At 42.5% G+C, this 20,630-nt stretch overlaps 1 protein-coding gene across 2 annotated transcripts in view; it reads right to left on the reverse strand.

Annotated features, from left to right (window-relative positions):
* Fnip2 (folliculin interacting protein 2) overlaps positions 1-18,866 on the reverse strand; it is a 149,958-nt gene extending 131,092 nt beyond the window's left edge. For both annotated transcript variants that reach the window (XM_070013051.1, XM_070013050.1), the window contains exon 1: positions 18,573-18,866. In XM_070013051.1, the coding sequence (XP_069869152.1) occupies positions 18,573-18,679 (107 nt within the window). In that variant the 5' untranslated portion in view covers positions 18,680-18,866. The remainder of the gene's footprint in view (positions 1-18,572) is intronic.
* Between the last annotated feature and the right edge of the window lie 1,764 nt (positions 18,867-20,630).

A 20,630-nucleotide genomic window follows, 5' to 3' on the forward strand; every position in this document is an offset into this window, starting at 1 on the left:
ATTTACCTACAATCATTACAACATGCTATCAACTGTTCTATAACTATTTTTTCTTTTTCTTTCTAGTTCTTGGTTATACATTTTTGTATTTACTAATATATTCACCATCTGAATACCAATTCGTAATTTTTTTCATTTAACATCTCAACATTGTATATTAGTAGTCTTCAAAATCATTTAACCATCACATAATATCTTATGAAACTAAAGTTATAATTTAGCTATTTTCCTATGTACAACTGGTGAGATTTTTTTATCATTATAATGATAAAACCTTAAGAACATCTTGTACAAGTTTTCTTTTTAATTAAAAAAAGAAATCTTCCTGGTCTAATGGTATGGCTCAAGTGGTAGAGACATGCCCAACAAGTGCAGTGCCCTTGATTTAAACCCCAATACCACCAAAAAGAAAAAAAGAAAAAGAAAAAATCGTCCTGAACAAATTATTAGGCCAAAAAAGAATGTGCATTTTTTGGGGGGGGGGTCCGGTCGTGGGGACTGAACTCTGGGCCTGGGCGCTGTCCCTCAGTTCTTTAGCTCAAGGCTAGCGCTCTACCACTTGAGCCACAGTGCCACTTCCGGCTTTTTTCTTTTTGCTTATGTGGTGCTGAGGAATCGAACCCAGGGCCTCAGGCATGCAAAGCAAGCGCTCTACCACTGAGCCACCTTCCCGGCCCTGCATTTTTTTTTTAAATTAGCTTTTTGGCTCAAGGATAGTGCTCTACCACTAAGCCACAGTTCTTCTTCAGAGTAATTGGAGATGAGTCTCACAGACTTTTCTACTTGAGCTAGTTTAGAATTACAGTCCTTAGATCTCAGCCCCCTAAGTAGCTAGAATTACAGGCATGTACCTTTTTATGTATTGATAGCACTGCCGAAGAATCTCACAATGTAAAAAGATATTGAACAAAAGAAGTGATCAACAACTACCAAAAATAAGCTAATTAATATTGTTTCTTTAGGGTACCTTAGACCAATCTCCACTGAACAGCAACTATCATATGCTGTTATAAAGTGTATAAACAGTTGCAACCTCCCCCCAGGGCAATTTGTTGTAATTTCTGGGAAATATACTTGAGCTTCATGCATAAAGATTGTTTTTTTGTTTTGGGGTTGTTTTTTGTTGTTGTTATGGGACTTGAACTTAAGGCCTGGGTGCTGTCCCTAAGTTCATCTGCTTAAGGCTAGCACTCTACCACTTGAGCCACAGTGCCACTTCCGACATAGCACTACTTCCAGTGTTCTCCTGTTTAATTGGAGATAAAGTTTCACTAACTTTCCTGCCCGCTGGCTTTGAACCTCAAGCCTCAGATCTCAGCCTCTTGAGTAGTAGGATTAAAGGCATGAGCCACCAGCACCCGGCAGTACATAAGATTTTTTTTACCAGTTCACTATTTCTAATAAGAAAGAGAAGAACCCTGAAAACAGCCCTAGGTAGGATTTCACAAAGCCCAAATCAATTAAGTCCTGATCTATGAGAGATAGCCTGGCATGTACATCCCTTTAGGTAAGTTTAATGTATAAATTTATTTCAGAACTACTTGGTTAAGTCTTTTTTTTTTTTTTGGTCGGTCATGGGGCTTGAACTCTGGGCCTGGGCGCTGTCCCTTAGCTCTTCAGCTCAAGGCGAGCGCTCTACCACTTGAGCTACAGCGCCACCTCCGGTTTTCTGGTGGTTTATTGGAGATAGGAGTCTCACGGTCTCTCCTGCCTGGGCTGGTTTTGAACCGAGATCCTCAGATCTCAGCCTCCTGAGTAGCTAGGATTATAGGCGTGAGCCACCAGCGCCTGGCATTGGTTAAGTCTTATACATATATTTATTCAAAAGAAACCAAAATGATATGCAAAATGCAGAATTCATGTAGTAACTCATAGAAAGAACAGTTTTTGAAAAAATTTAAATACAAAAAAAATTTCTTGTTTTGTATAGGATACAAAAGAAAGTGGTGAATAGTAGCCTTTGAGAAGAGGAATTAGAAGCATACAGTGACTTACATTTCAACATATCTCACATACACTGTTTTCCACACATAGCATATCATAGTAAGAGCCAGCTACCAATATTCTCAGGGGCCTCCACAGATTCAGTCACCTTAAAATGATCCAAGTGGCTACTAGGCGTCCATTACTGCCCTCTGGGCAGGGCCAATAGTTCCTGCCACCTTTCCACCTAACAACAAACCTATTCAATGTACCATTCTAAAGCAAACAGTCTTTCCTGATGGTCTTAGAGAAAATATTTATTCATAGCTCTGTTCCTCACACAGTACAGGCCACCACAAAGAGAACTTCCTTGTTTTTAAGGAACAAATCAGAGTTGATCAAATCGAAAAATCCTGCATGGAAAGCAGAGATAATTTTTTTTTTTTTTTTTTTGTCCGTCATGGGCCCTGAACTCTGGGCCTGGGTGCTGTCCCTCAGCCCTTGAGCTCAAGGCTAGCACTCTACCACTTGAGTCACAGCACCACTTCCGGCCTTTTCTGCTTATATGGTGCTCAGGAATCAAACCCAGAGCCTCATGAATGCATGGCAAGCACTCTACCACTGAGCCACCTTCCCAGCCCAATTTTTTCCAAAATGTTTATATAACATGCAAACCGACTGTGGAGAGTCCACAATCAAATCTAATCAATTAAAATTTAATCAAAAATTTTTAAACTTGGGGCTGGGAAGGCGGCTCAGTGGTAGAGTGCTTGCCTTGCATGCATGAGGCCCTGGGTTCGATTCCTCAGCACCACATAAGCAAAAAGAAAAAAGCCGAAGTGGTGCTGTGGCTCAAGTGGTAGAGCGCTAGCCTTGAGTTGAAGAGCTGAGGGACAGCGCCCAGGCCCAGAGTTCAGGCTCCATGACCAGACCCAAAAAAAAAAAAAAATTTTTAACTTGTTAAAAAACCACTTTGTTCATTTCAATATATGTTCATTTTATTAAGTCACATAAAAATTCAAGTAAATCCAAAAAGTATATTAAAAAGTTCTGCAATACAAAACACTTAAAAGAATTTAATAGCTTCATATGTATTAGTTTAATACTTTTACAATAAGTAATTTCCCACATCCGTAGAATTTTACAACTAGGTCAGAGGTATATTATTTAAACAAGTATCCTCCTTTAGATTTTTCTTTGCTGGGGACAAGTCAATGCATCTTTGACAACACTCAATCTCTGGATATCAGAAAAAAATTCACTGGTATTAATGGAAACAAGGAACTTTCCTTGCCTGTAAGATTTCTTTTTTTTAACACATTTTTTTAATTATCTTTAAGTAGTTGTACAAAGAAGTTCCCATTCTACAAAACAGTGTATAATACAAGGTGTCTGAAAACAGTCACCCACTGCTCCTAACCCATCCCTTCTCTCACTTTTTTCTTTTCTTTTAAATTGAGATTAGGTGATTACATAAATTTTACATGTTTCACAGTATTATGAATAGTGATACTTAGTTAAAGTCACAAACACATTTTAACCTTCACAAGGCACCTTGTCTTTATCGTGGTCCATAAAGTTTGTGAATTCGATGAGCTTTGACAATACAACTATTTCTTCCATATCAGATGATGTTTACATTTCTTTCCTTTTGCTTAGTATGAGCTGTTCCCACTTTCTTTCTCATTCCTTCCTTACCATTTCTGTCTTTGGGTTGCTTAGTTCTTTTTCTTCTATGTCCAGTGCAGCTGATGGGCTCCTCTGTTGTGTGTTGTTCTTTTTCCCACTTATTCTGTGTCCTCCTCCTGCTTTCCCTCCATTGTATGCATATATATACCATATATATGTTCAAGAACATGGAGTCATTTAACAATGATATGACAAAATGAGTGGCTGTCCTTTGTTTCTCAAGTCCTGTTTACTTTGTCATATCTCCTTGCATTTTGGCTATATCAGGGAGACCATGTGCCGTTTGTCTCTCTGTTGTATGTGTTCCCGTTTCCGTGTTCTCCTAGTTTCCCTCAGATGTGCGCGCGCGCGCGCACACACACACACACACACACACACATACACACACACACACACACACACACACACACATCATATTTGTGGTCAAGAACATGGAGTCTTTTAGAAATGATACAACAAATTGAGTGGAGGTCCTTTGTTTCTCAAGTCCTGTTTACTTTGTCATATCTCCTTGCATTTGGATTTAACATCCACCTATCAGGGAGACCATGTGCCGTTTGTCTCTCTACTCTTGGCTTACCTTGCTCAAAATGATTTTTTTAGTGCCATCCATTTCACTGTGAATGCCATTATTTTGTCCTTTCTAATGGCTATATAATAGTCCATTGTAGATAGGTACCGCAGTTTTTGGATTAATTCATTTGTAGTGGAGCATCTGGGTTGTTTCCATATCTTGGTTATTATGAACAGTGCTGCAATGAACATAAAAGTGCATGTATCCTTGTAGCCTGGTTCCTGTTGCTCAGGATAGATGCCAAGGGAGGTCTATATTTAGCTTTCTGAGGTACCTCCAGACTGCTTTCCAAAGTGGTGTTAGTGTACAGTCCCACCAGCAATGCAATAGGGTTCCTCTTTCTCCTCATCCCCTCCAACATTTGTCCTTGGCTGAATTTATGATGTGGGTCATCCTGACTGGGGTAAGGTGGTATCTCAGGGTTGTTTTTATTTGCATTTCTTTTATAGCCAGGGATGATGAACATTTCCTCATGTGCTTCTTTGCCATCTTTATCTCTTCTTCTGAGAAGTCTCTCTTTAGCTCCCTTGCCCATTTCATGTTTGGTTTGTTAGATTTCTGAGGGGTTAGTTTCTTGAGTTCCCTGAATAGAATGAATAATAGACCCTTGTCTGATATATTGCTGGTAAACATTTTTTCCCAATTAATTGGCTTTCTTTCTAGTTGGTTGCTATGTCTTTAGCTGTGCAGAAACCTTATTTTAAGGTAGTCCCATTTATCGAGTCTGTCTCCAATTTGTTGTGATCCTGGGACTCTGTTCAGGAACTTCCTGCCTGTGCCTATAAATAAGTTCAAGTGTCTCTCCTACTCTGTCCTGAAGTAGTTCCAGAGTATCAGGTTTGATCTTAAGGTCTTTAATCCATCTTGAATTGATGTTAGTGCATGGTGACATGCTGGGGTTCTCTTTTAGTATTATGCATGTGGCCACCCAGTTTTCCAGCACCAATAGTTGAAGAGGCTATGATTCTTCCACTTATGTCTTTGTCTCCTTTGTCAAATATCAGCTGACTATAGGTATGTGAATTTATTTCTGGATCTTCTAATCTATTCCATTGGTCTGTGGGTCTGTTTTTGTGCCAATACCAACCTGTCTTTGTTATGATGGTTCTAAGATTTCTTTATCTGTTGTTTGTTTGCTTTGAGACAAGTCTTGCCACATAGCCTAGGCTGGCCTATAACTCACCATATATGTCAGGCTGGTCTAAAAATAGAATCCCAAGTGTTGGAAATATAGGTGTGTATCATGACATAATAGCTGGGCTAGGATTTAAAATTCTCCTATCTAGGCTCCAATATTACATAGCTTTTCTTGTTTTGTATAGTTACTTCAAATTCAGGTTTTAAGTTTAAAAGACATTTGACATCAAATTTAAAACATATTCTTGTTGCAGATTTCCAATCATATCTTATAAAAGAACTTTAAAAATCAAGTAAATTAAGGGCTAAATGAGAACATGCTTTCTTTCCCTCATATCCCTAAAGGCTTGACTATAAGACAGAAAAGAAGAAAGTCCAATTGTCTTGGCATGTCAAGAGAAACAGCCAATAGTCTAAAGCATTTATAAGATCTAAAAACAAAACTGACTTGACTGATTCTTTGTTTCTTCCTAGACATCCTAAATCAACAGCATTTCATCTCTCAAGGTGTAGAATGCCATTTAACTTTTCTTTAACTTATAAAGAAAGAGTTGCCATAGCAACATGCTACTACCTTTTCCGGAAACTATACAAAGCTCCCCACCAGTCTGCTCCCTTTGGCTTTTGGGGAATGAATTTCTACTGCTTGAGTACTGTACTCACCTAGATACCTTGGATGAATTTGTCTTCATTTTCTATTAGATATCAGTAAATATAAAATAGCAATAACCAGTGATTTAAAGATATGACAAACACAAATATATTCTATTTACAATCAAAGGGTCTTAAGTATGATGATAAAGTCAAAGTCAAAAAACAATATACACTTCTTTTGTAGACATGAATTATCTATAAATTAAGCAAGATCACACAGAATAGTTTTAACTCCTATATTCAGCACAGAAAGCAGGAAATGTTTCTATGTTTCTATATTTCTATTTTAACTTATATTAAAACACAACAACAACAAAATCACAGAGCTGGGTGCTGATGGCTCACCCTGTAACCCTAGCTACTCAGTAGGCTGAGATCTAAGGATCATAGACTGAGGCCAGCTGGGGCAGAAAAGTCCATGAAACTCTTATCTCTAATTAATTAATTAGACAAAAAACTGTAGCTCAAATGGTAGAGCAAAAGCAGCTTGAGCAAAAGTAGTTTAGGGACAGCACCCAGGCTCAGAGTTCAAGGCCCAGGACCAGGAAAAAAAAAAAAATCACAGGGACAAATTAGCTAGAAAACTATTCTAAACCTATTAAAAGATGAAAGGGAATACAGTTCAGGGAAAATGTGACCATGAGAAATCCAGATTCATGGGTTATACAACATTTATTCAAAACATTATAGTATAAAGACTACACTTTAGTGTACTTAATATATTGTATTATCTTGGTACAAAGTATACTCAGAAAAGGGTATGTAGCATGATATATGAAAATGTAGCTGGTCAGATTCTGTTTAAACATAAGAGGATGCTAGACAAACACCTCCATTCCCCACTCAACCCTACTATTCAAGTGCTGGTTACAAAAATGCCTGTGTGGCCCTGGTGAGTCATGGATATTCCATTACAGACAGGGTGGGGTGAAGTGGAGGGAAATTACTATTATATTATATGCTCAGCTGGAAAAGTCACCCTGTTTTTCCTCTTCTATATAATGATCATTTCTTACAAAACTGAGATAAAGAATGGTTGATAAGTAGGAACTCATCAACTACTTCAGTGCTCTTATACTCAAAAGAACATAGGATCTTTTTAGTACAGTCCCAATGATTCATACAAAGCAAAAAACTCACACAATCAATTTAAAACATTTGTTCCTTTTTTACACACACCAAGGGGGGAGGGGGGGACAGTGGCTAGAACAATAAAGAACATACCTGTTCCCAAACCAGATTTACCTACCAGGAGCTCATACAGGCAGCCAAAGCATTTCATGAGGGCCAGGACAATCTTTTGGGTCCGGTCGTGGTGCCTGAACTCTGAGCCTGGGTGCTGTCCCTCAGCTCTTCAGCTCAAGGCTAGAGCTCTACCACTTGAGCCAAAGCGCCACTTCCGGCTTTTTTCTTTTTGCTTATGTGGTGCTGAGGAATCGAACTCAGGGCCTCAGGCATGCAAGGTAAGCGCTCTACCACTGAGCCACCTTCCCAGCCCCCAGGACAATCTTTTTTAAAACTTCCTTTGCCAAAGAAACACTAAGACAAAGTGACTTCCTTAAGCTGAGCTTAGAAGAACACAATCTAAAGTAATAACAATAAAAACCAATGTTCTTCCCCATGCTGGTGGCTCACAGCTGTAATCCTAGCTACTCAAGAGGCTAAGATCTGGACGACTGAGTTTCAAAGCTAGGCCTGGCAGAAAAGCAGAGCCTGTGAGGCTCTTTCTCTGAAATAAACAGCAAAAGGCCGGGCTGGTGTGGTTTAAGTGATAGAGTGCCAGTCAAGAAAGCAGACCAGGGAAACTTAAGGCAATGAGTTCAAACCCTAGTACCACAAAGAAAAGAAAATTAACCTATCCAGGAGTAGTAGGGTGATACCAATAACCCCAGCACTCGAGAAGTTGAAGCAGGAAGCCTGCAAGTTCAGGCCAATGAGGCTCCCCCACCCCCAAAACAAAACAACACAAAAACAATAACAAAAGCCTATCTACTCCAGGTCTCTTATTTAAAAGGTTATGCCAATTCTTCCTAAACATCTTTCAAATAAAGCTAGAGACCTGTGCTCAATAACCAACTGGTCTGTGGGTAAACAATGCATAGGCTGAGAGGCTCAGGAAAAATGTTTCATACATGTATTCTATAATTACTAACACAATCAATTAATCTGGCCTCCTAAGGCTTGCAATAGACTTAGGTTTTCAAAATTAAAGTTCATAACAAGTATGTTATTTTTAATAATAACCTATCACTTATTTTAATGGAAAGGAAGAGCTGAATAAGAGGACTGAGTGGGAATGGAAGTGACTGGCTCCCATCCTCTTGTGTTCAGAAAGAATCTGTCCAGCTGCCTTTTTAATGGACTTGTGAGAAGGATTTGTATCTTCATACATCATGCTACATACATAACCTTTTCCTAGTATACTTTGTACCAAAATAATGGGACATATTAAGTTTAGTCATTAATAAATGTGCATATGTATTGTGTTTCCCAGAGAAGAATATGTTTTTGTTCAGATCAGTTTTTATTTGACAAACTAAATTTACTATACTCTTTCTGTATAAAAATATTTTGTAAATCGCTGTGTACAGTTGGCTCACGCCTATAATCCTAGCTTCTCAGGAGGCTAATGTCTGAGGAACCCAGTTCAAAGCCAACCTTGGCAGGATAATCCATGACAGTGAGACTCTAATCTCCAACAAACCACCAGAAAACCAGAAGTGGCACTGTGGTTCAAGTGGCTTGCCTTGAGCTGAAGAGCTGAGGGACAGCACACATGCCCAGAGTCCCACAACAGACCAAAAAAAATTTTTTTTCAATCACAAAAGTAATACAAATCCATTACAGCAAGATAACGAAGGCCAATTTTACCCACAGGAAGGCAATCCTATCGGCCTATCAGGGTGCTGATGTTTGGTGCTAGCTTGGTCTGCACAATTTCACTCACAAACTCCTTTTACCTGCCAGCCATATAAATGTAAACTTGTTTGGCTTTTCTTTTTTTTCCAAGTAATCCCATCCCTTTTTAAAAAAATATTATCTTTGCTTTTGCTTTTTTTTTTTTTTCATTAGTACATGATCTCTGATTTTGTGTGTGTGTGTGTGTGAAAATACCGAATAGAGGGGTTACAAATTACATGGGCAAGATAATGAGTACATTTCTTATCAAGCATTGTTGCCTCCTCCTTTGTTTCCCCTTCCCATCTCTTCCCACCTGCCACTCCCCCCCTCCCAAAGTTGTAACGTTCGTTTTTTGACATAACAACTTGTACATCTCATTGTTGCAATGGTTCCACCTGTATCCCTATTTAAATGATTTGTTTTTTCCCTTCCCCTACACAAATTATACCAACATCAAATACAGTGAAAGCAGGGGTTATACCGTGGGGGAGTGCTTTCGCTTTTCTATAGAGAACACCTTCACATAGTGTATTGTTCTGTTTAAGCCATTTTCTCCTTTGGTTCAATCTAATTCTTGATTTAAAAAAACTTGTTGGGAAGAGGAAATAGACCAGCATGAGGGAGCACAACCAAGGTTATGGGGAGTATAATCAAAGTACATTACATACATGCATGAAAATATGTCAGCTCATTATTTTACAATTATGAATAAAGTTTTAATTGTTTAATGAAAAGTTATTAAAAAGTGCAAATGAAAGTGAATGTGAGGCCTAGCAAGTATAAAGCCCTGAGTTCAAATTTCAATATGACCAAAAGCAATTTTTAAAGTCTTCAGCTCTGTCTCAAGAAAACAGCCTCTACTGAAGGAATGGAAAATGGCCATTAATAGCCAAGGGTTTGGGAAACAGAAAATCCTGATGATATCAGCAAATATGTGGCCTTAGAGTTAGTTTAGAACTACAAAGCATTATTCAGTTTGAATAGAAGTTGAAGAAGTGGAAATGTATGTGGTCACTGAGCAGAGACTTTAAGACTTCAGCCTGAGGTTTATTCACTGGAGCACCGGGACAGGATTTGTCCCAGGACTAAGACTCCAGGATGGATGAATGGTTCTCCATTGAGTGGAGACTGCAAATCTGAAAAGTAAGAAGGCCATTTCAACCAACATTTAGTTGAAACTAAATGAACTCAGATTAAAGCCAGGTCTTCTGAACAGAAGTACAACAGATGAAGCAACTACACAGTATCATCTCACTCTGGTACCAATTCCTTTTAACACAATTAGTTCATGCACTAAATGCAATTTTGGCAGAGAGTTTTAATTAAAACATATATAATATCATAAAAATTATACATAAAGACATTGGGTGGAAAGCAAGGGGTTACAAATGATTTAAGTGTAATAGACTCTATAGAGAAAGCCAATAGTGTAATTCTTTTTTTTTTTAATTTTTTTTTGGGGGGGGCGTCCGGTCATGGGGCCTGTACTCTGGGCCTGGGTGCTGTCCCTCAGATCTTCGGCTCAAGGCTAGTGTTCTACCACTTGAGCCATAGCCCACTTCCAGCTTTTTTCTTTTTGCTTATGTGGTGCTGAGGAATCGAACCCAGGGCCTCAGGCATGCAAGGCAAGCGCTCTACCACTGAGCCACATTCCCAGACCAATAGTGTAATTCTTTTAAAAGACTAAATCAAGCCCAACAAAACAAGTACCAGAAACAGGTACTTTTAAGACAGTAGGGTAGGGCCAAAGAGGAGAGAGGTAGAAAAATGAAGGGGGTAAGTGGGGAGTATATGGGCAAGAATTCAACATATATATCACAGAACTGAGAAATGTAAGAGAAGAAGTGGATCAAAGGAGGATGAAGATGTTTATGTGATGGCAAAGATAAAGATGCACTGTACATAAATTGCTTTATTAAAAGGGGAAAAAATAAAAATATAACCTAAAATTAACATAAGAGAAAGAATGGGTTTGGAGGGGTGGGTGAAAATATTAAAAAATATTAAAAGATACATTGTATTCATAAACTGCTTTGGTGAATGGCAACTCTTTTGTACAACTACTTAAAGATAATAAAATAAGGCTGGGAAGGTAGCTCAGTGGAAGAGCACTTGCCTTGCATGCCTGAGGCCCTGGGTTCGATTCCTCAGCACCACATAAGCAAAAAGAAAAAAGCTGGAAGTGGCTCTGTGGCTCAATTGGTAGAGCACTAGCCTTGAGCTGAAGGGCTGAGGGACAGCGCCCAGGCCCAGAGTTCAGGCCCCACAACCAGACCCAAAAATAAATAAATAAATAAAAGATAATAAAATAATCAAAAAAGTGAAAGAAAAAAAAGCCTCTAAAAATAACTTAAACAATAAATTCAAGGGCTGGGTATATATAATCCTAGCTACTCAGGAAAAAGAGACAATAAGATCAAGATTTGAGGCTAGACAGACAAAAGTTGGGGGAAAACAAAAAAAGTTTTGATATTATATATCTGCAATTCCAGGTACTTAGGAGGTAGAGGTATAAAATTTCATCGGAAACACATGAAAAAGACCAGGTCCTATTTTAATAACAAAGCCAAACTGGTTGAGGGCATGGCTCAAGTAGTAGAGCACTGGAGGCTTGAGCCCCTGTGTTAATTTCCAATTTTGCCAAGGAAGAAGGAAGGAAGGAAGGAAGGAAGGAAGGAAGGAAGGAAGGAAGGAAGGAAGGAAGGAAGGATGGAAGGAAAGAAGGAAAGAAGGAAGGAAGGAGAAAAGGAAGGGAGGGAGGGAGGGAGGGAGGGAGAGAGGGAGGGAGGGAGGGAGGTTCATTCTTAGTAAAGCATCAATGGGCAAATATTGAACTCTATTACCTAAAAAGATGTTAATACCTAAAATCATTTTACATTGCATTTTACCCTTTTTAAAGGAGTTCCAGTCATCTGATTACTTCCTCACCTCAGTCTATTACACTGGACTGGTGCTATAATTTCACAAATGACTAAACTCTGAGGACCACAGAAATACAGTCTTATTGGATCTCACATCAACATGGTACATAAAAAGTAGAACTCAATCAAGGCTTCCTCAATTTGTCTTCCAAGGGCTTTAATAATACCCATGGCATTAGATGGAACAGCTGTTCCCTTTCTCACCTCTCCTGAGTTCACTAGGATCTTCAGGGCCACTCAGAACTATACCACCGGCATAGTGATATCTGAACACAAGCAGTATTATGTAAGGAGTGGCCCAGAAGATCCAAACCAGCAGGCAAGGCCATTTAAAAAATGTAAGTGCCTGTGGCTCACACCTCTAATCCTAGCTACTCCGGAGGCTGAGACTCACTAATTGCAATTCAAAGCCAGATCAGGAGAAAAGTCCTGGAGACTCAGCTCCAATTAAACAGCAAAAGGCCAAGAGTAGAGGAGACACTCAAATAGTAGAGCACCAGCTATGAGCAAAAAAGCTCAGCAGAGGCCCTAAGTCTTGAGATAAAGCCCCAGTACTGGCACAAAAAGGGAGGGAGGATAAAAAAAAAAAAAAAGCTACTTATGGATCAAGAAAATGTGGTATATATACACAATGGAATTCTATGCCTCCATCAGAAAGAATGACATTGCACCATTTGTTAGGAAATGGAAAAACTTGGAAAAAATTATATTAAGTGAAGTAAGCCAGGCCCAAAGAAACATAGGTCCTATGGTTTCCCTTATTTGCAATATCTAGTATATGTATGAGTCAAGCGGAAAAGGTCAGATAATGTGATGTTAAGAAAATGAACCCTTAGATATGTATTTTAATGTTTTTTTTCTTTCATGCATTTGTTTCTAACGCATTTATAAGATTATCTCTTTGTTGCTTTGTATGTCCCTCCCCCACAGTATAACCCCTGCTTTCACTATATTTGATGTCAGTATAACTTGTGGAGGAGATGGGGAAAAACCAGTTGTTTAAGGATCCAGGTGGACCTGTTGCAACAATGAGAAGTACAAGTTGTCATGTCCAAAACGAGCTTTACAAGGTCGGTGCGGGGAGAGGGGGAAGGGAAGGATTGGGATTGGGATTGGGATTGGGATTGGGAGGGGGGAGGCTGGGAAGGGATGTGAAGGGTAAACAAAGGAGGAGGCAATGCTTGGTAAGAAATGTATGCATTATCCTGCCCATGTAATTGTAACCCCTCTGTACACTATGTTCACAAATAAAATAAAATTTTTTTTAAAAAAAGCTACTTATGAATCACATATCTTACAATATGGATATTAAAAGCATGAGTGTCTTTTTCCAGAATATGCCCCATTCTGCCTTAGAAAAATCACATTAGAAATGTATATAACCTTGAAGGATAGAAGGGGAAGAGAAATCATAGTCCTATCCTCACATCATGCATCAGAATAGTCCTCAATTCTATACTGAGTGTAAAATTTTACTATCAGTGTTAGATTTACATGCTTGTTAGAGTTTCTGTTATGCTGTCTGCTGTTATTCATCTTACTATATAACCTACTGTCCTTTAGATTGTGAACTGCAGAAGGCATAACCACAGGTGTCCTATCTGGATTTGTACAGGTAGGGCACCAGGTCACTGTCCTTGGGCATTAGCTGCAATTTAATCATTATGATAAGCAGATTAATCATATGTATGCTAACCCTGTAACTGATCACAGAAATCTGTTCTAAAAGAACAAGTAGGGATTAGTACTAACTAGTCCATTTGACATAAGGTACTCAGGACAGGGGGAAAGCAAAGGGAGTTCCACAGATACACTTCAGGCAGCCAAGAGGGTTTCAGTAACTTCCCATATCCCGGGTGATAAATGTGCTTACCTCATTTAACTGATCCAAAATAAAGTAAAACATCTTAGTCATCTTTTTCACTTCTTTGTTCCATGAACATTTTAGGCAGAAACTGATCCACTAATCTACAGGCAGTTAAAAATAAAACGATCACCAGGCACCGGTGGCTCACGCCTGAAATCCTAGCTACTCAGAAGGCTGAGATCTAAGGATTGCAGTTCAAAGCCAGCCCGGGCAGGAAAGACCTTGACACTCCTATCTCTAATAAACCACTAGAAAACCAGAGGTGGCGCAACTAGCAAACAAGAGGGACAAATGCAGTAAGAATATTCAATGTACATATGTGATCAAGGCAGCAGAAAACATGAAATGAGTCTAGGTGGGAGGGAACAGACAAGATGAGGTAGACTGATAGAAGGGATGACTCTGATCAAGAAGCACTGGACACTTAGATGAACATGTTGATTGTAACAACCTACCTAAGTTCAGGGGGAAATAAAAGGAAGACCAGCAGAGATTTCTCTGAAATTTTGATGACCACAGAGGAATTTTAATTTAAACTTCACAAATACCATGATCATATCATGTTCTTGCTCTACTTAAATAGTAACTTCAATCTCTTTTTCTTCCTTGTATGTCTTTTTAACAATGTCTTTCCCAAAATTATGAAAAGGCTCTTTCTCAAAATCCTAAACAAAAAATCCAGGAAGGAATCCTGATTGTGATAATCTTTGTAGGCAAAATGCCTAAAAGCACAAGGATCTGAAATGACTTGTGATAAAAGCTACTTGTTTCCTTTCTAATATGAGAAACCTGGATGAATGGGAGAACAGTAAGAAACCCATAAAAAAGAGGAGAGGGCTAAGAGTGTAGGCAAACCTACCATGCCTGAAGCTGGGGTCCATTACAAAAAGAAAACAGGGGCTAGGAATGTGGCTTACTGGTAGAGTGCTTGCATAACACACATGACACCCTGGGTTTGATTCCTCAGTACTACATAAACAGAAAAAGCCAGAAGTAGAACTGTGGCTCAAAGTGCTAGCCTTGCATTGAACATAAAGAAGCTCAGAAAGAGTGCCCAGGCCCTGAGTTTAAGCCAAAAGAAAGAAAGAAAGAAAAAGAAAGAAAGAAAGAAAGAAAAAAGAAAGAAAGAGAGAGGGAGAGAAAGAGAAAGAAAGAAGGAAGGAAGGAAGGAAGGAAGGAAGGGAGAGAGGGAGGGAGGAGGGAGGGAGGGGGAGGGAGGAAGGGGGGAGGGGGGAGGGAGACAGAAAGGAAGGAAGGAAGGAAGGGAGGGAGGGAGGAGGGAGGGGGGACAGAGAGAGAAGAAAGAAAGAAAGAAAGAAAGAAAGAAAGAAAGAAAGAAAGAAAGAAAGAAAGAAAGAAAGAAAGAAAGAAGAGAGAGGGAGAGAAAGAGAAAGAAAGAAGGAAGGAAGGAAGGAAGGAAGGAAGGAAGGAAGGAAGGAAGGAAGGAAGGGAGGAAGGGAGGGAGGGAGGGAGGGAGGGAGGGGAGAGGGGGGAGGGGAGGGAGGGAGGGGGGGAGGGGAGAAGAAGGGGGGAGGGGGGGAGGGAGGGAGGGAGGGAGGGGGGAGGGGGGAGGAAGGGGGAGGGGAGAGGGAGGAAGGGAGGGAGACAGGAAGGAAGGAAGGAAGGGAGGGAGGGAGGGAGGGGGGACAGAGAGAGAAGGAAGAAAGAAAGAAAGAAAGAAGGGAGAGAGAGGGGGAGGGAGGAAGGGAGGAAGGACGGAAGGAAGGAAGGAAGGAAGGAAGGACGGAAGGAAGGAAGGAAGGAAGGAAGGAAGGAAGGAAGGAAGGAAGGAAGGAAGGAAGGAAGAAAGAAAGGAAGGCAGGGAGGGAGGGAGGGAGGGAGGGAGGGAGGGAGGGTGGGAAAAAGGAAAGAGAGAGAGAAAGATAAAGGGAGGAAGGGAAAAAAGGGGGGAGGGAGGAGGGAGGGAGGAAGAGAAGGCATGCAGGCAGGCAGCCAGGCAAAGAAGAAAACCAGAAAAGGAATTAAGAAGCACAAAAGAGTAAACATACATCATGCCAGGTGTGGTGACATAGGTATATAATCCCAGGACTCAAGATCAATTGGGAGGCTGAGACAAGAGGATCATGATTTCCATGCTAGCCTAAATTAAACAGCAAGATCTTGTCTCAAAAAATAAAGAAAAAAGGTTAAACTAAGGAACAAAAGTCTATCACTGACAGAAAAGATACAAAAAGCTTCTATAACTATCAAATTAAACGTTGTGAACTCCCGCAGGCACAGCCTGCTTAAGTTTTTCCCAGACTAGGAGTATGTCTTATGTGGTAAAACACTTGCCTAGTAAATACAAGGCCCTGAGTTCAACCCACAATATAGCCTAAAAAGGATCTTGTTTAGATTTTCTCAAAAAATATACGACAAAACTGCCCCCGGTCGTGCGTTGGTGGCTCACGCCTGTAATCCTAGCTACTCAGGAGGCTGAGATCTAAAGATTGCAGTTCAAAGCCAGCCCTGGTAGGAAAGTCTGCAAGACTCTTATCTCCAATAAACCACTAGAAAACCGGAAGTGGTTCTGTGGTTCACGCGGTAGAGCACCTGCCTTGAGCTGAAGAGCTGAGGGACAGCGCCCATGCCCAGAGTTGAAGCCCCACGACCGACCCCCCCCCAAAAAATGTCTACCTGAATTCCTAGAGGACCTTTCATTCTGCAGATGACTTTCTTTTTTTGGCGGGGGGGGGGGGGGGGGGGGGGGGGGCCTGGTCATGGGGCCTGAACTCTGGGCCTGGAGGCTGTCCCTCAGCTCTTCAGCTCAAGGCTAGCGCTCTACCACTAGAGCCACATTGTCACTTCCGGCTTCTTTCTTTTTGCTTATGTGGTGCTGAGGAATCGAACCCAGGGCCTCATGCATACAAGGCAAGCCCTCTACCACTGAGCCACCTTCCCAGTCCGCAGATGACTTTCATTCAACTGAAAACTCCAAATTTCCCAAGACCACTTACCTCTTGTTCTTCATTATAAACCATGATAAGTCTGAACACTCTACTGAAAATGTTTCCATAAAATGGGATTCAATTTCCCTACTATGACCAATCCCTAATAGAAACACATTTGTTGTTGTTCCAAATACACCCCGATTGGGCTGGGAAGGTGGCTCAGTGGTAGAGCACTGCCTTGCATGCCTGAGGCCCTGGGTTCGATTCCTCAGCACCACATAAGCAAAAAGGAAAAAGCCGGAAGTGACAATGTGGCTCAAGTGGTAGCACTCTAGCCTTGAGCTGAAGAGCTGAGGGACGGCGCCCAGGCCGAGTTCAGGCCCCACAACTGGACCGAAAAAAAAAAAAATACACCCGATTAAATTTATGGATGGAAGGAATTTTAGTGGGCAACTAGCCAGGGAGTCCAAGAAACAATGACTAACTCCACAATCTCCACCAGCACCAGAACCACTCCTTGGCGGGAATGGTTAACACATAAGCCCCATTCTCCCCAGGCTTCCTACCCTTGATCTGGTCTAGGTCCGTGAAAGGAAGGGGAAGAAATTACATACCCTGGCTCTGAAGTAATTCTAGCATCCTGAAAAGCTACACGGATCACGGATAGTCAGTGCAAAGAAAGGCACAGAACTCACTAACCAAATTATAAAGATTCAGTTCACCTAAAGGAAATAAGACACCGAACGGGGTGCACTGAAGTCCTCACAATTTACTATCGCAGCACCCATCATGCACATGCACTCTCGTGAATGAAACTGAAGAGAAACAAAATACATGACCTAAGACTTAATCCAAAATTCATTTCAAAGTTTCACCTGAAACTTTTAAAGGATTTGTCATATAGAGTCTAGACCTGTTTAACAAAAAACTATCTCTATAGGACTGGCTGGCCAGAAAGCCTCTGCCAGTGTACAAGAATTTGGAGTGGGTAGTCAGAAGGAAAAAAAAAAAAAGATGAAAACTGTGGGGGAAAAAAGAAACATACTTCTCAATGTAATTTTTTTTTAAAGGCAATTTAGGACTCTATTTTAAGGCCTCTTCGTAGCAGAAGAATAGCTTATGGATTTCAAAGACTGGATTTCCTGCTCAAACTGCCCAGATTACCATGGTGGTTCTGCCACTTAACAGCTGTGGGTGGGTATGCGTCAAGCTGTTCAAATTCCCCATTTCAGGGCTCTCACCTGGAAAATGGGACTGAACAGCACACATCATACAGCTGTTAAGCAAAAGGGGGGGAGAATCCACGTAAAGCATCGACATAGCGAACGTTCCTCTAAAATACAAGATCTAACGATCTATCAAGTATACGCGTCAGCTTTGGAAAACTAACGTCTGAGGTATTTCGTAAAAGCATTTGACCCCCCCCTTCCACCCACGCTGCGGTGGAAATCTCATTCATCCGCCAGAGAGCTTCGTCGCACACCGTAAAGAAAGAGAGAGATGCCGTTCTCAGTGGACTATTGCTCCTTCAACAACTTCAGAATTTAGTCACGTTCACAGCTGGTTGGAGCTGTCCGCAAAATGACAGCTGGCAGCTTTTCGGGGCCCGCAGAGGCGCGGGGTGGCTCTGCCTAGCAGGATTCGCCTCAATCCCGCACCCACCGCCCCTTGCTTGGCCGAGCAGGCGCGCGCTCGGAAACCCCGGGAACCTCGGGCGCACTCGGCGCGGGAACGGCCGCGAGTGTGGAGAACGAGAGCAGGCCGGGGGTACACGGGCCCAGGGGGGCGCTGGGGCTCCCGGGGTACACTCGACGAGGCACGCCCGCCCGCTGAGACCCGCGCGGCCCGGGCGCCCGGGACCGCCAGGGCAGTCCGGACAGGCAGCGCCGGCGCCCGGGCGCGCTCCCCATCCGCCCGCTCCGGTCCCCCCTCAGCGCTCGCCCCCGGCCGCGCCCCCCGACCTCCTCCGCCCGCCTCAGCACGCACGGGGCCTCCGGGGACCCCGAGCCCCTCACCTGAAGGCGGGTCCTTCCTTGGGCGCCCTGCCCTGGGCGGACGCCGCCGCCGCGCTGCCGCCACTGCCCCTTTTGTTAAAGAGCTTCTGGAGCAGGGTCGGGGCCATGATGCCGCGGTCGCGGCAGCTCCAGCCGTAGCGCTCGGGGAGGCCCGCGGCTCAGCGCGCAGCCGGGGGCGGCCGCGGCGGGGCCATCGCAACGGGGGCGTCGTCGGAGGCGCGGCCACCCGGTCTGGCGCGAGCGCGGAGCCGCTGCGGCTGAGGAGTGGTGGCTAAGTAGCGCGCTGTGGGCTGCGCGTTGGGACCGCCGGCGGCTGGTCATATGACTGAGCCGGCCCGCCGCCTCGCGCTGACAGTTAACCTCCCGCGGGAGGAGCCCGCAGCTCCGCGGCGAAGGCGGCGGCGCGGGAGGGGCGGGGGAGGAGCGGGGGAGGAGCGCCAGGGCTCGGCGGCAGCTATTGGCTCACGGGTCTACGTCCCCTGAAGGGGCGCGGCTTGACGCGCGAGGGAGCAGTGCTTAAAGGGACTGGGGCGGGGTCGAGGCGCTCTCAGGGAGCCGGGCGAGGCAACCCGGACACCTCGCGTAGCTCCTGATTAGGGGAAACCACCTTCTGGGCGGATCTTTGATCTTGGGAGACAAAGACCTTAAACTTGGGCTGGTACGGAACTCGCTTAATGGAATGTATGCAGGACGACAGGTTCAATGCTTAGAATTGCTGTTTGGCAGTGCAGTGACAAGGCTCGCTCTGAGATATTGGCTTGCACGGTATTAGCACGTTCCTGCCATAACCACAGGAGATTTCTCCGAGCTCTTACATGCTTAATTTAAACAACTTATGCAATCATTGTTCTGTTTGACTTTTGGGGCCACGCCATATCTTGGTAATGTAAAAAGCTGTATTTAAAATGGTTAGCCTTTAAATACAGAGAAGAGGCTAAGTACGTAGTTTGAGAAACTTAAGACATGCTATTTTAAACAAGGGCTTGCTTTCCTAATTTCACAATCCTGACACATAAAAAATGTTATCAAAGGCAGATACTTGGTTTGTAGGTGGAAATGAGGTCATTTTCCTGCCAGTCCCACCTGAATACCCATGAGAATTCATGGAGCTTTTGTGGTGCCAGGCGCCAGAGCCTGAAGGCGTCACCACATTCAAAGCAGCTTCATAATCTGTTCTATAGCATGAGGCTCTAGTTTGGGGGATAGTGGATAATAGAGCTAAATAAAGTTGGAACTCAATCCCACCTCTTCCAGCTTCTTCATGAGTAATACCTTGACTCATCTGGACTTTCTTAGATTTGATGAAAGCAGGACTTAACAATGTAGATGTATTTTCATAAATATGTGTAATCAAAAATATCAGGGGTACAGTTTCAGTGATAGAGCACTCCTCTAGCAGAGGTCTGGGTTCATCCTCAGCAAGGACAACAATGCATATATTTTTGAGTCTATTTTAATTTCCAATACTGTTTGTTCTTTTGTGCCAGTACTGGAGCTCTCCCTTTTTGGTTGATATGTTTTTTGGTTTTTCGGCCGTGGGGCTTGAACTCTGGGCTTAAGTGCTATCCCTGTGCTCTTCAGCTCAAGGCGATTGCTCTACCACTTGAGCCACAGCGCCACTTTCAGGAGCTCTCCTTTTTTACTCCTCTGGCGCTCTACCACTTGAGCTACACATCCACTTCCTGCTTCTTGGTGCTTAATTAGATATGAGTCACATGATCTTTTTCTATTCCGGGTGGCTTCCAACTGTAATCCTCAAATCTCAGCCTCCTAAGTAGCTGGGATTACAGGCAAGGACCACCAGTGCCTGACTCCATTTTTTACTGTATAGATTTTATTGTGCAAATTCTAACCTTGTTAGAAACTCTCTCGAGATGATAATGTGCTTAAGTTTTACAAGGGTAAGATGATATAGACTGAAGTCTAGGGGAGATTTTTTCTTTTCTTTCTCTGTCTTTCTCTTCCTTCCTTCTCTTATTATTTTCCTTCCCTCTTTCCTTTCTTCCTTCCTCCCTCTCCCTCTCCTTCTCCCTCTCCTTCCCTCCCTTCCTCCCTCCC

The sequence above is a fragment of the Dipodomys merriami genome, unplaced genomic scaffold, assembly GCF_024711535.1.
Source record: "Dipodomys merriami isolate MVZ:Mamm:240054 unplaced genomic scaffold, mDipMer1.0.p SCAF_9, whole genome shotgun sequence".
NCBI classification, from domain to species: Eukaryota; Metazoa; Chordata; class Mammalia; order Rodentia; family Heteromyidae; genus Dipodomys; species Dipodomys merriami.